The 15641-nt window shown below is 50.0% G+C and overlaps 1 protein-coding gene across 3 annotated transcripts in view; it reads right to left on the bottom strand.

Annotated features, from left to right (window-relative positions):
• Positions 1 to 15641, bottom strand: part of LOC122427794 (ATP-binding cassette sub-family A member 9-like) — a 63379-nt gene that overhangs the window by 6584 nt on the left and 41154 nt on the right. For 2 of the 3 annotated variants that reach the window (XM_043447557.1, XM_043447532.1), the window contains exons 29-39: positions 14912 to 15032; positions 14078 to 14195; positions 13315 to 13406; positions 9446 to 9606; positions 8342 to 8417; positions 7359 to 7453; positions 6198 to 6317; positions 5879 to 6019; positions 5370 to 5449; positions 3034 to 3089; positions 1724 to 2706 (exon numbers count right to left, since the gene is read on the bottom strand). In XM_043447557.1, the coding sequence (XP_043303492.1) occupies positions 2611 to 2706; positions 3034 to 3089; positions 5370 to 5449; positions 5879 to 6019; positions 6198 to 6317; positions 7359 to 7453; positions 8342 to 8417; positions 9446 to 9606; positions 13315 to 13406; positions 14078 to 14195; positions 14912 to 15032 (1156 nt within the window). In that variant the 3' untranslated portion in view covers positions 1724 to 2610. Of the gene's footprint in view, positions 1 to 1723; positions 2707 to 3033; positions 3090 to 5369; positions 5450 to 5878; positions 6020 to 6197; positions 6318 to 7358; positions 7454 to 8341; positions 8418 to 9445; positions 9607 to 13314; positions 13407 to 14077; positions 14196 to 14911; positions 15033 to 15641 lie in introns of those variants that run through there. The other variant, XM_043447580.1, reaches the window with a different exon arrangement.

Below are 15641 nucleotides of genomic sequence, written 5' to 3' on the forward strand. Positions count from 1 at the left end.
GTGCCCTCAGGGGACCTTTTCCCTGTGAGCCTACAGGTCACTGAGGCGTCTCTCTCTTCTTCAGTCCAGTTCAGTCGCTCAGTCATGTCTAACTCTTTGAGACCCCATGGACTGCAGCACTCCAGGCCTCCCTGTCCATCACCAACTCCCGGAGTTTACTCAAACCCATGTCCATCGAGTCGGTGATGCCATCCAACCATCTCATCCTCTGTCGTCCCCTTCTCCTCCTGCCCCCAATCCCTCCCAGCATCAGGGTCTTTTCAAATGAGCCAGCTCTTCACATCAGGTGGCCAAAGAATTAGAGTTTCAGCCTCAGCATCAGTCCTTCCAATGAACACCCAGGACTGATCTCCTTTAGGATGGACTGGTTGGAACTCCTTGCAGTCCAAGGGGCTCTCAAGAGTCTTCTCCAACACCACAGTTCAAAAGCATCAATTCTTCAGTGCTCAGCTTTCTTTATAGTCCAACTCTCACATCCATGCATGACCACTGGAAAAGCATAGCCCTGACTAGACGGACCTTTGTTGGCAAAGGACCTTTGTTGCCCCCTCATCTTAGAGAAACACAAATGTCCTCAAATCAGGGCCCCACCCTGACAACCTTGCTTAACTTGAATTATCTCTTTACAAGCCCCACCTCCAAACACAGCCACCCTGGAGAATGGCTCTATGAGTTTGCGGGGAACACAGTTCAGTACACGACCGGAAAGAGCAAGGAGAGAAGCAGCGACGACTCAGCTGAGTAAGAACACACCAGAAACTGCATCGACTTCAGGGTGTTTATAGGACGGTCAGCTGGAGAGGTCACAGCACACACAGACATAAGAAAGCGGTACCGATAAAGTTCTAGCACTGTGCAGTAGGCCCTCACATCATAAGAAACAGAAGATAAAAACATGCTTCAAAATTATCAGTTCAGTTCAGTCGCTTAGTCGTGTCCGACTCTTTGCGACCCCATGGACTGCAGCACACCAGGCCTCCCTGACCATCACCAACTCCCAGAGTTTACTCAAATTCATGTCCATTGAGTCAGTGATGCCATCCAACTGTCTCACCCTCTGTCGTCCCCTTCTCCTCCTGCCCTCAATCTTTCCCACATCAGGGTCTTTTCAAATGAGTCAGGTCTTCACATCAGGTGGCCAAAGTATTGGAGTCTCAGCTTCAGCTTCAGTCCTTCCAATGAACACCCAGGACTGATCTCCTTTAGGATGGACTGGTTGGATCTCCTTGCAGTCCAAGGGACTCTCAAGAGTCTTCTCCAACACCACAGTTCAAAAGCATCAATTCTTCAGTGCTCAGCTTTCTCTATAGTCCAACTCTCACATCCATACATGACCACTGGAAAAACCATAGCCTTGACTAGATGGAGGTTTGTTGGCAAAGTAATGTCTCTGCTTTTCAATATGCTATCTAGGTTGGTCATAAATTTTCTCCCAATGAGTAAGTGTCTTTTAATTTCATGGCTGCAGTCACCATCTGCAATGATTTTGGAGCCCCCCAAAATAATATTGTTTTCTGCCATAAGGGTGGTATCATCTGCATATCTAAGGTTAGCGATATTTCTCCTGGCAATCCTGATCCCGGCTTATGCTTCATCCAGCCCAGCATTTCTCATGATGTACTCTGCATATAAGTTAAATAAACAGGGTGACGATATACAGCCTTGACGTACTCCTTTCCCTATTTGGAACCAGTCTGCTGTTCCATGTCCAGTTCTAACTGTTGCTTCCTGACCTGCATACAGGTTTCCCAAGAGGCAAGTCAAGTGATCTGGTATTTGTATCTCTTTCACAATTTTCCAGTTTGTTGTGATTCAAAATTGTAAGAAGGGTTTGTTTTTTAAACTTTCCTCGACTTGATCGTTCAAATTCTCACTACAACCATTTTAACAGGTCTCACATCTCCTGTGTCGTCGCAACAGATACAACATGACTGTACAAGCTGAAATCTGAGAAGTGACGGGAAAGGGAGATGAGCACATGAAGAACAGGTGCAAAGAAATGAAGGGAGCAAGACCGCGCTCCCGTGACATCCTTGGGTTCCACTTCCCTTATGGCAACCGTGAGCGGCCTGTCTTACTTTACACTTCTCGTTGTTTAGTCATTGTTTAGTCTTGTCCAATCTTGTGATCCTGTGTGGCCCACCAGGCTCCTCTGTCCATGGGATCGCCCAGGCAAGAATACTGGAGTGGGTTGCCATGCCCTCCTCCAGGGGATCTTCCCGACCCAGGGGTCAAACCTGTGTCTCCTGCAGCAGCAGGCGAAATCTTTACCATTTAGCCACCTGCCTACTTAAAAAGATGAGACAATACTTAAGATTTTAAAGGTCAGAGGAAGAAAATTAATTTCTGTATCATTCTCAGAAACATAAAAATTCCATAATTAGGTGCATTTAAAAATCTGCTGCTGTATGGAACCCTGGTTTCAATTGCTGTTTCAGAAGCTGCCTGGTCCGCTGAGCGTCACTGCTCTGACCTTACTCCTGAGTCCCGCTATCCATCATGTTATTGAGAAAAGTGATGACGTGAGTTTCAAAAGCATTTTGAAATCATATCTGAGCCAAGGTATATTAACGCTATAAAATATTGCCTTAAAAATCGTGGATTTGGGCTTTAAGGCTCTTCCTGCAGGAGCTTCCACCTCACAGAGAGATCAACTTCTTCATCAGAATCATCCCGCTCCTGCTCCTTGCAGAGTTCCAAGAAAACCTGCAACGGAGGAAGAAATAAAGAGATGGGGTGACCACTGATTCCTGTAGCCCCGAGTGAGTGCAGAGCGTGTGCACACCTTCTATCTTCATATTCCGTGAAGGGCAAAGTGTTAGCCACTCAGTCATGTCTGATTCTCTGGGACCCCAAGGAGCCCGCCAGGCTCCTCTGTCCACAGGATTCCCCAGGCAAGAATGCTGGAGTGGGTTGCCATTTCCTTCTCCAGGGGATCTTCCCGACCCAGGGACTGAACCCAAGTCTCCCACGTTGCAGGTGGCTGCTTTACCCTCTGAGCCACCTGCTGTGAGATCTGAAAAACAGACCCACCTGCTCCAGGCTGCTCTGGGAGAGGCTGTACTCCTCCAGGTCAAAGTTCTGTTTAACTGCAGAAGGATGGACATGTATTAGGACTGCAAATGTCTTTCACTTATAAATTTGCCAAGTCATGTACCAAGGGCACACATGGACAGATCTTAAAGATAAAAGGCGAGGTAATAAACTTGGATTAAATATGGGAATGCATATTCACCATATGGTCCTCTCTCTCATCATCTTAGAGCTTCGGCAGAGGGGCCACAAGACTGAAGCCTGGACGTGAGATTCTGGATCGCCTGTGCGGGTCAAGCTAGAGGCTGGACCACCGCCCGCAGCCGCTCCGCATCCGCCCTCACTCTCCTCCACCCTGCTCTCTGCTCCAGAGCCCGACTTGGGGGGCTCCTCCTAAGAGGTTCCACCAGTGGAAAGCCCAGGAGGAGGGGCAGAGGAGAGAGGAGATGGGGCTTTTATCCCTCCTCTTCCTCTCTGACACCAAGCGTGTCCTTTGATTGAAGGTCACTTCTTCCCTCAAGGTGGCAGATTCTACCCGAGTCGACTCCCAGGGTCCAGTCACTGCCCCCTCTCTCATCCCTTTGGACCCAAGAATGGGAACCCTGGTGTCCAGTCCAGCCTCAGGTGACTGCACTGTTCCTGGCACCTCGCCATACAGCCCCTTTATAAACAAAAAGCCCCTGGAGTTATCCTTTTTTTTGTTGTTGTTGTTTAATTTATGGTTTTTTTGTTATGGCCTGCATGTGGCATCTTCCCTGACTGGGAATCAAACCTGTGCACCCCGCACTGGAAGCGTGGAGCCAATCACTGGACCACCAGGGAAGTCTGGAATTATTCTAGTTTTGAATTTACTACCTTTTACCCATGTGGATTGTGACTGAGAGTCCAAACAAGCAAATACGTAAGAGAGAAGAACCAGGCGTGGAAAGAAGACCCCGGAGAGTCGAGATTTCTCGTGGACAGTGAGTTACTAGATCCACATCGCCCCTGGCCTCTAGGAGAGCTTGTTGTTGTTTAGTTAGTCGTGTCTGGCTCTTTGTGACCCCATGGACGGTAGCCCACCAGGCTCCCCTGTCTGTGAGAAGAACACCGGAGTGGGTGGCCCTCGCCTTCTCCAGGGGATCTTCCCGACCCAGCAATCAAACCCGCGTCTCCTGCATTGGCAGGCGGGTTCTTTACCACTGAGCTGCCTGGGAAGCCCCTAGAAGACCTACTAGACACCAACTGTGCCCCCAACCACACCACCGGCTGTGGAAGCCAAAGCCGCAGGGAGCCTCATTTTGCAGAGCTGCCCTTTCACAAACCACGGGTGTGCGGCCGCCCCGCGCCTGTCACGTCTGTGGCGCCATTTCCCTAGCAGCATTCCTCACTTTGTGTCTCATTTCATAATGTGACATTATGTGTCACATTTTGCTAATTCTAAAGATATTTCAAATTTTCCATTCTGATTCTATTTTTCATGCTGATCCGTGATCTTCGATACTATTATAAAAAAAGATTACTACTTGTTTAAGACTCAGATGGAGGCTCTCATTTTTTAGCAATAAAATATTCTAAATTATGGCAAGTAATTATGGTTTTTAGAAATAATGTTATTGCACACTTAATAAACTGTGGTACAGTGTAAACATCATTTTTTGGGGATGTGGACCATTTTTAAAGTCTCTATTGAATTTGTTACAATATTTTTTCTGCTTTATGTTTTGACTTTTTAGCTTCAAGTCATGTTGGATCTTAGCTCCCCAACCAGAGATCGAACTTGCACCCCTTGCGTTGGAAGGCAAAGTCTTAAACACTGGACTGCCAGGGAAGTCCCCTAAATATCACTTTCATATGCCCTGGGAAACCAAAAAACTCATGAGACTTCCTTTATTGCAGTATTCAATATATAGTGAGGGTCTGGAACCCAACCCACAATACCTCTGAGGTCTGCCTGTATCCCCAGAAGTTGCCAAATCACTGGTTGAGAACCACTGTGTTAAAACCTTACTATTCACTTATAGTATGTGAAGTGAAAGTTGCTCAGTCGTGTCTGACTCTTTGCGACCCCATGGACTGCATAGTCCCCATAATTCTCCAGGCCAGAATACTGGAGTGGGTAGCCTTTGCCTTCTCCAGGGGATCTTCCCAACCCAGAGATCAAACCTGGCCTCCCGCATTGCAGGTGGATTCTTTACCAGCTGAGCCACAAGAGAAGCCCTTATCGTGTATGATACTACACTTATACTAAAACATCACATTTTTAGGCCCACGTATTAATACTTCTTATGCTGGTTTTAGGCAAGACTTGAACGTGATCTGTCTCCAGAGGCTCACCCCGCGGCAGGCACTCTCACCTGTCTCTAGACTGAAGAAGGCGTGTGATAAAGGGTGCACATCCTCAACAGGCAACTTGTAGACCACGAGGGAGGCGAACCTGGAGGCGAGGAGAGAGAGCCGAATTCAGGACCCGAGGCACGGCCGCGAACGGGCGCCGGGTCTCGGAGCAGGCAGCAGGCTCGTCCGGGGCTCGGCTGCGCGCCTAGAGCTACCGCCACATAGTGAGGTCAACTGCAATTCAATATATTAAATAAACAAATAGGCCCTTGAAAGTGAAAAGAAAAGAAAAAGGAAGAATGTTAATTCCCTTACAAGAATCAGCTTCCAAACCAGGACTTGGTTCTCTTATTTCCCTCTTGTGCTATCCCTTGGAATTGGATGTTTCTCTACTCACTCAAGTCCTCATGATTCCCATATAGTTTAAAAAAAACAAACAAACATGAATGAGAAGATGAAGCTTTTATGTCTCTCCATCACAGAAAAATGGAGCAAAGATCAAGATGAAACAGAATGAGCCGGCGTTGACCTCTCCTGCCGAGCAGCCTGGGGGAAGAGCCTCAGGACCTCGCAGTGCAGAGCCTCCAGCTGGGCCAGGCTCTTCAGCTTCATCTCCAGCAGGTAATCTCTGCCGAACTTGCTCTTCAGATGCTGGATGGAGCCGACGCACCTGGAGGTGAGAGGAGGATCAGGCAGGGGAAGGGAGGGGAAACCCACCGCTGGGGACGCGGGGCCCTGGGACCAGGGCAGTCGGCCAGCCCAGCTCCACGCAGAGACCACGGTGTGTGTGGGGATGCCCTCCCTCAGAGCACGCCCGGGGACCCAGCGTGGGCTTGGCCGGCACCCACCTCAGGCTCCCAGACACCATGACGGCCACACGGTCGCACACGGCCTCCGCCTCGGCCATGGAGTGGGTGGTCAGCAGGGTGCCCCTCGCCGCGTTTCTAATGGAGGCCCGGATCAGCTGCCTGGAGTGAGGCCACGGAAAATAAATGTCAGCTAGTGGGGAAGCTCCAGACGATGTGAAAATGACGTGACGGCATTTCCACTGGCACTTATGAAACAAATAGTGAATTCAGATTCACCCCTCAAAGACAGGAGGTTCGGAGGGACAAGGGGTACAGAAAGAACCAAGAAAACAGGGCGTCTTGTTCGGAGCAGGGCTTGGGCTGGATGTAGGGAGTGATGGTGGGTACACGCTTGTCTACAAAGACGCTGTATTTCAATCAGATTTATGGGAAGGCAGTAGGAGGACAGATGAGACCTTATGAAACAGCGTGGTAACAATGACATATGCCCGAAAGCACAGAAATGACAGATTTCAGAAAATTCTTAGTGATTAGAGAATATATTGAGTATAATCTATCACAAATTTTTGAATCATTATATTGTACAATTGAAACTAATATTATACATCAATTATACTTCAATAAAAGAATTTTTAAATAAGATAAAATGAATATTTTGCATGTCAAAAAAGAGAATACATTGGAATTTATTCTTCCTTCCATAAGAATTATGTATTGGGTGATGTTGCAAAAGATTTAAACTTAATGATAGATTGATCTGATTAAATATAAAAATGAGCCTTGAATACTTACTCAGAAGAGCTAAGATGAAAATGAAATTTTTAGAGTGAGGATTGAGTTCCAATTACCTTTTTCTCCTTAATAAAAACTGGATGTGATATGACATCAGGATTTTTTCTTCATACTGTTTCTTTCTGGTAATGTGGCTATCTTTCCCTTTATAAACAATGATTTAATTTTTTTTCTTTTTTTTTATTGCATCAAGGACATTTTTAGTGGGAAATTTCAGACTTCCAAATGACAACTGCAAAGCAGTTGCTTAGGTGCATTCATACAAGTGAGTCCAAGGGGAAGAAAATCTTTCAGCACGCAAAATAATCACCAACTCTCACCACTGGATCTGACATAACCAGCAATGCTTTTGAGGGTCAGCTGTTACAGGTGACACATTCGCTCGGGGATGCTCCCCACGCCCCTCACCACATCCGCAGCTGCCCCTCGGGGTCCATCCCCGTGGTCGGCTCGTCGAGAAGCAGCACGGCCGGGCCCCCCAGGACGCTCAGCGCGAAGCTCAGCTGCAAGAGAGGAGCCGCGTCGGCGCCGGCCTGGGGGCGCGCGGGGCAGGGGGCACCCCCGTACCGGCCGGGGGCGCGCGGGGCAGGGTCCCCCCACCCCGTACCGGCCGGGGGCGCGCGGGGCAGGGTCCCCCCACCCCGTACCGGCCTGGGGGCGCGCGGGGCAGGGTCCCCCCACCCCGTACCGGCCGGGGGCGCGCGGGGCAGGGTCCCCCCACCCCGTACCGGCCGGGGGCGTGCGGGGCAGGGGGCACCCCCGTACCGGCCTGGGGGCGCGAGGGGCAGGGTCCCCCCACCCCGTACCGGCCGGGGCGCGCGGGGCAGGGGGCACCCCCGTACCGGCCGGGGGCGCGCGGGGCAGGGTCCCCCACCCCGTACCGGCGGGGCACGCGGGCAGGGCACCCCCGTACCGGCCTGGGGGGGCGTGGGCAGGTGCGCGCGGGGCAGGGTCCCCCACCCCGTACCGGCGGGGGGCGCTCGGGGCAGGGCACCCCCGTACGCCTGGGGCGGCGGGCAGGGTCCCCCCCCCGTACCGGCCGGGGGCGCGCGGGGCAGGGTCCCCCCACCCCGTACCGGCCGGGGGCACGCGGGGCAGGGGGCACCCCCGTACCGGCCTGGGGGCGCGCGGGGCAGGGTCCCCCCACCCCGTACCGGCCGGGGGCGCGCGGGGCAGGGTCCCCCCACCCCGTACCGGCCGGGGGCGCGCGGGGCAGGGTCCCCCCACCCCGTACCGGCCGGGGGCGCGCGGGGCAGGGGGCACCCCCGTACCGGCCGGGGGCGCGCGGGGCAGGGGGCACCCCCGTACCGGCCGGGGGCGCGCGGGGCAGGGTCCCCCCACCCCGTACCGGCCGGGGGCGCGCGGGGGAGCCCGGCCCCGCCCCGCCCTACCTTTCTCTTCGCCCCTTCGGGTAAGGCCTTGGCGGGGAGCGCCATCTGGTCCTGCAGCTTCAGCGCGTCCGCCAGCCTGTGGGAGGCAGGGGGAGTCAAACCCACAGCGCCCTGCTCGGGGCGGGGGATGCGCGGGGGAGAACCAGCAAGTCAGACAGATGCTACGGCAGAGAGTTTAAACGAGGCTCAGAGTGATCCTAAAATTGAAACCACCTAGGGTGTTTTATGAACCCTTCTTGGCAGCCAGACTCATACTTGCAGTGACTTCTCTCTGTACTGAGAACAGTGAGTGTCTCATCCTATATGATCCTGCAAAGGTCCTGCAGTCCCCCAAGAGGGCAGACATCCAGAAAAGACGAAAACTCTAAATCTGAAACCATACACGCACCCCAGTGTTCACGGCGGCTCTATTTACAGTAGCCAGGACATGGAAGCGACCTAAATGTCCATCAGTGGTCAACTGGTTTAAGAAGATGTGGTACACATAAGCAATGGAAGATTACTCAGCCATAAAAAAGCATGAAATATTGTCACTTCCAGCAATGTAGATAGATCTAGAGAATATTATACATCGTGAAGTTAGTGTGAAGTAAGTCAGACAAAGGCAAATAGTATATGATATCACTTACATGTAGAATCTAAAAATATAATACAAATGATTCTATATAGAAAATAGAAATAGGGTCACAGACACAGAGAAAAACTTATGGTTACCACAGGGGAAAGGGGAGAGGGGCGGGATAAATGCGGACTTTGGGTTTAACAAACTACTATACATAAAATAGATATGCAACAAGGATTTGCTATATAACACAGGGGGCTGTACTCAATACCTTGTAATAGCCTATGATGAAAAAGAATCTGAAAAAACAATATGACTGAATCACTTTGTCGTACACCTGAAACTAACACTGTATTGTAAGTCAACTGTACATCAATTAAGAAATAGTAACGCATAGCCTTTTCCTCTCCAGGCTTAAAGCGGGTGAAAGCACTGAACTGGGGTCCAGACGCTCAGCGAGCTCGGAGCTGTCAGCACCGCCCGCCTCCTTCTGTGTGACGGGGTCTCAGCCCCGGTGAGAGCAGGTGAGCCCCCCCACGCACCTGGCAATAGCGGCTGCGGCGTCCGCCCTCCGCAGCCCTTTCACGGCGGCCGACACCTCGAGGTGCTCCCTCACCGTCAGGCTGGGCCACAGCGCGCTCTCCTGGGGACAGTACCCCAGGAACCCCAGGGGCGCCCCTCCGCTGCCCCCCGCGAGCAGCACCTGCAGAGACAAGGGCGTTCTCACATTCCCTCCAGAACCACGGGTGCCGGCGCCGGGGGTTATTTCAGTGGTGTCCGCCCGCACACGTGGTGCCCGAGTCCAGAAGTAAGTGGGTGATCACCAGCTCTGGGGAAAAGACGACTGAAAACGGAAAGGCAGACGCTCCACACTCTCACAGGACAGACTCTCTATCACAGTTTGGACTTGGTTACCAAGTGCGTGAAAGAATTCAAGGTCGCTTATTTGGTCGTCCAACTGTTGTTGTTTAGCCGCTAAGTCGTGTCTGACTCTTTGCGACCCCATGGACTGTAGCTCTCCAGGCTCCTCTGTCCATGGCATTTCCCAGGCAAGGATACTGGAGTGGGTTGCCATATCCTCCTCCAGGGGATCTTCCCGATCCAGGGAGCCAACCCGAGTCTGTCTCCCGCATTGGCTGGCAGACTCTTTACCACTGAGCCACCTGGTAAGCCTAGCTGTCCAATGCTTGCCTTCTTCATTTACTGATCCAAACACCCATAGGAAGAGGTATTTGCTGAAGATTCTGTTTTTCCAAAGTTAAAATCGTTACACTTATGGGACATTTCACAAGTATATCGTGAAGATTAAATAAGCTAGTTTTTTCCAGCCTTCCTGCCAGGGGACTTCTGGCCCATATGGAGACACTTGTGTTGTCCTGATTGAGAATCTAGTGGCTTGAGGCCAAGGATGCTGCTAAACATCCCTCCATGCACAGGACAGCCCTTCATAATAAGAATGATCTGGTCAGAATGACACTGGGGTCACACTGTGGATCAACTAATGCACCAACATGGAACAAAAAGCTTAAAAAACACAGGGATGGACTTAGAAATGTCATACTGAGTGAAGTAAAACAGAGGAGAAATATCCTGTGACATTATGTGTAGAATCTAAAAAGAAATGATACAAATGAACTTATTTAAAAACAGAAACCTCAGATATGCAGATGACACCACCCTTATGGCAGAAAGCGAAGAACTCAAGAACCTCTTGATGAAAGTGAAAGAGCAGAGTGGAAAAGTTGGCTTAAAGCTCAACATTCAGAAAACTAAGATCATGGCATCCGGTCCCATCACTTCACAGCAAATAGATGGGGAAACAATGGAAACAGTGACAGACTATTTTTTTAAGCTCCAACACCACTGCAGATGGTGACTGCAGCCATGAAATTAAAAGATGCTTGCTCCTCAGAAGAAAATCTATGACCAATCTAGACAACATATTAAAAAGCAGAGACATTACTTTGCCAACAAAGGTCCGTCTAGTCAAGGCTATGGTTTTTCCAGTGGTCATGTATGGATGTGAGAGTTGGACTATAAAGAAAGCTGAGCCACGAAGATTGATGCTTTTGAACTGTGGTTGTTGGAGAAGACTCTTGAGAGTCCCTTGGACTGCAAGGAGCTCCAACCAGTCCATCCTAAAGGAGATCAGTCCTGAGTGTTCATTGGAAGGACTGAGGCTGAAGCTGAAACTCCAACACTTTGGCCACCTGAGGCAAAAAACTGACTCATTGGAAAAAGACCCTGATGCTGGGAGGGGTTGGGGGCAGGAGGAGAAGGGGACGACAGAGGATGAGATGGTTGGATGGCGTCATGACCTGATGGAAATGAGTCTGAGTAAACTCCGGGAGTTGGTGATGGACAGGGAGGCCTGGCATGTTGCGATTCATGGGGTCGCAAAGAGTCAGACACGACTGAGTGACTGAACTGATAAACAGATGCAGAAAAACACTTAGGGTGGCCGGGGGATGGGATGGGGGCAGGGACAATTAGGGAGCTGGGATGGACACGTGCACACAGCTGTATTTAAAATGGGGACCAGCAAGGTCCTCCTGAGCAGCACAGGGAACCCTGCTCAGGTTCTGAGGCAGCCTGGACAGGAGGGGAGTTTGGGGAGCACGGACACATGTGTGTGTGTGTGGCTGAGTCCCTTTGCTGTCCACTGAAACCATCACAACGTTGTTAATGGGCAATGTGAAATAAAAAGGTATTTATTAAGTTCAAAAAAAGAGAAGATAAACAACGAAAACAAGCATCCTACCCCCCCACCCCCTGCAAACCCCAACATGGTCCCAGGGGCCAAACCTGAGAAATCCTGAACTAAGGCAAATGGAAACCTCTCAGCACTAGTCTGGCACATAGGAATCAATAAATACATGCATTTATTTTTTTTATGAGCCAGATACTGTGCCATATAATAATAATAACAGGTATGTGTACCAGTGCTTACGTTTTCTGTGTTTCAAATTATTTTGGCCTCAGAAAAACCCTACCTGACTCGGGCGTTAGCTGGATAGTCATGTTTCACACATGAGGAAACAAACAAGCGTCGTCTGTTAGACCCATGAAGGAGGCCGTCCGAGGTAGAGCCGGGAGTGGGAACTGGGGCCTGCCCTTGGACGGCAAGCCCGTGACCTTGGGGCTGTCTCGTCTCTGCCCAGGACAGAGGAGCAGAGCCCTCGCTAACCTGGCCTCACAGAGCTTTCAGTCTAGACAGAGAAACGGAGAGTTCAGCAGCAGACACGTGAGTGGATCGCCGCGCCTGCTGACCGCTTTCGGGGCAGTAACGCTGTCAGCCCCGAGGGTCACTGGGAGAGGCCTCTGGGGACGTGGATTTTCAGTGACGAGACCGAGATGAGCAGACACGTGAGGAGCCGAGGGCGGAGCCCTCCAGCCCCCGGGAGAGCACGCCCGAAGGCCTCACAGTGGGAAGACCACCGAAGGCTGGTGGGAGCCAGAGTCATCACCGGAGCCCAGATGCTGCAGGGCCTTCTGCGGCCACTGTGAAGGTTCTGGACGCACTCCAGCTGCGGGGTCATAAGCAGGGTAATGGCATGAGCGCTTCTGCAATTTTTTAAGGACCACTCTGGCTGCCATGGAGTGAGAGGGGAAGGGAAGCCAAGGGCGCCATCAGCTTCTCGTGGTGAGCACGCCCTCTGGCCTTCACCTTCTGACCCGTGTCAATAGCATCTCCCCTTCAAATGTGCATACTGTGGGATTTCCCTGGTGGCCGGGCGGCTAAGACTCTGTGCTCCTAACGCGGGGGCCCAGGTTCAGTCCCTGAACCTGGGATTGAGCCCTATAACTTCAGGTTCAGTCCCTGAATCCCAGTTCAATGCTGCAACTAAGACCCATTGCAGCTAAATAAAGGCATACTAAAAAAAAAAAAAAAAACGAAAAAGACAAAATTGTAATATTTCAATCCTCTGTCCATCACTTTACACAACTTGGCCCCGACATAGCACCCCATTGTATTCATATACTATTGTGGTTTTTTGCTTTGGAATTTGGACAATTTTTCACTAATTTAAGATCTCTATTTTCTGAATAAATCCTGGATCTTGGCAATTCAATTCAACAAGTTCTCAGGATACAGAACTTAAAAAAAAAAAATAGACTTTTGACCATGAACAAAGCTAATGTTTAGCTTTACTTTTCCAAATGTTTCCCGTGAATGTGTCTATTTTTCACTCAGTAAAAGGCATAGTATAGATAACACATAGGCTTCAGTGCCTAACTATTTTTGGAATTAAGGGGAGACATTTTTCATTAATCCTCTTCATTCAATGCATAAATCACATTGATTAATAAGAAAGGACCAGATACATATTTTTAAGATTGGCATCTATGGTCACTGGAAAATATTTCTTCTAGGCAGCATTGATAAGAATATTTCCATGTGTTTACTCACCTGTCCTGAGGTTGGTCTCGTCTCTCCAGTTATCATCTTGATGGTTGTGCTTTTACCTGCTCCGTTGTGTCCCAAGAGCCCTAAAACTTCACCTGAAAGAAACAGGTACATTCAGGATTATACCTGCAAATTATTATAATAAAAGTAACACAAATACTGTTTCATGGTTCACCGTGTGTCAAACTATAGGCATTAGTTCACTTATTCTTCACACGCACACCTAAGTGTTGTCACTAGCTTCATTTTGCAGGCAAGGAAACGGAGATGCAAAGAGAATGGAGAACAAAATGATGAAGGTCTTGCAGCCAATCTGAGGTTGAGCTGGAATCTGAAGTGCATTTTTTTTTGCATTTAACCAACACGCTACAAAACATGCTATTTGTGAGGATGGATGCACTGTGGTACCCCAGGAGGTTCCTTCCTGGGAACTAATCCCTGTTGTGAAATTAATTATATTACTTAGAAAATAAGCCCATCCTTCTTAATAGAAGGACCGCCTCCTTTTTTGGTCATTGTCCTTACCGTTCCTCTTTTCCGTGTGTCTGTTTGAATTGAACAGAACTGTCTTCCTACGCAAAGAAAACACCATTGTAATTACAGCTGAGATTTTCCACGGGCTGGCTCGGCCGGGGCCTGTGGAGGAGGGCTGGCTGCCTCCGGGTTCATCTGCAGACGGCCCCGGATTCAGACCCTCCCAGGCCCTTCAGGAGACCTCACGGTCACGGGTCAAGACGGCTCTGCCAGCATAGCGACTGGTTCCCACCTTTTTTCACGCAGAAAGAGACATTTCTGGTGGCTACTTTCTTCTTCCCCTTGGCAAAACAGTTTTTCTTTCTGCCTGCATACTCCTTCCGCAGACAGCTGGCCACGATGGCGGGTTTCTGGAAAAGCAAGAAGTCCGATGGGGCTTCATTTTCACCGTGAAACGAGCGCGTGTCCCCTCCTCTCTGGGCCCAGATCTCTCCTGCTCAATACCCCGAGTCAGACCAGCCCTTCCCCCTAGAAACTGCCATTTTCCAGCAAACTCCCCCAGTCTAATACATTCCTTCAGGGAAGAGACATCTGTACTGTATCATATGATTCCTGCTTGCTCTTCCTCTGTAAGCTGGAATAGAAACATCCACCCAACCAATAGGTCTGTGAAGATGTGTGTTCACGTACACACACTCATAGACACACACACACACACACACACACACACAGGCACACAGATACATCCAGGCACACAAATACACACAAACACACAAACAGACACAGCCGGGCACACAAAGACACACACAGCTCAGATGAACTCTCTCCCTGAACTGCTTGCAGCAAACTTTACTCCGTTTAGAAAACTTACAAAGTCTCACTTTGGTTTTGTGATGACTGGCTTTATTTGCCAAAACTATGACTGAAAAAGGAATGGACAAGTCAGTGTGTGTGTGTTTCCTTGGTTCTCTCATCTTTGTGGGCACTGCACAGTCACAGAAGTCAAATGATGGGCTCCATGTGTAAGAACTAAAGAACCTCAAGCGTGTTTGGAAAAGTAAGACCGCACACTGGCCCCCTTGCCCGGACAGAGTCAAGTGTCTGATGCGTGATTTCACGGCTCTACCTCCTCTGAGTCCGGGGCGGCCACGGCGTCTGCTGTTCTCCTTCTTTCCATCTGGACGTCTTCATCCTCTCCTTCGGGTTTCTCTGGGTTTGGAAAAACAGCACTGCTCCTTGGTGAAATTCTAAAAGCAAAACAGTGCGAATCTAACAGGTTTCCAGCTGAAAAACGCGTACCCAAAATGGTGAATTTTGCATGTACTGCGATCAATCATTTGGACAGATTGAGTAGCTGTGGGGCTTCCCTTGTGGCTCAGCTGGCAGAGAATGCACAGCAGAATCTCTAAGCTTCTAGTCGACCCCGTTCCCCTTTCAAACAGCCTCAATCCCATCAGTGACGCTACTTTCACATCATCCTGGCTTTTTGCCTGAGCATAATACTCGTTATCGGTCATAACTTCTTTTTAAATAATAAACTGGTACACACTTCCCTGGAAAAGGATTTTGAGGCAGGGTTGCATGTGAAAGGAACCTAGGAACTGTAATTTTGGCACAGACATTTCAGAATTCTGAAGGCTTTGTTGCCACAGTGGACCAAAATGCTTATAATCGGAGGCATGACCTGTGTGTCAGAATTACTCTTTTCCGACTGCTACCAACCGAATTCCCTCCATCATCGCCCCAAACCACTGGTTACGGCTGCTGCCTGTCTCTCTCTCCGACTTCTGCTGACAGCCGATGTCCTAAAGCAGAGCTGTCATCTCCTGCTCTGCTCGCGTAAGCTGGACTTGAGC

Source organism: Cervus canadensis, chromosome 1 (genome assembly GCF_019320065.1).
Source record: "Cervus canadensis isolate Bull #8, Minnesota chromosome 1, ASM1932006v1, whole genome shotgun sequence".
Lineage (NCBI taxonomy): Eukaryota > Metazoa > Chordata > Mammalia > Artiodactyla > Cervidae > Cervus > Cervus canadensis.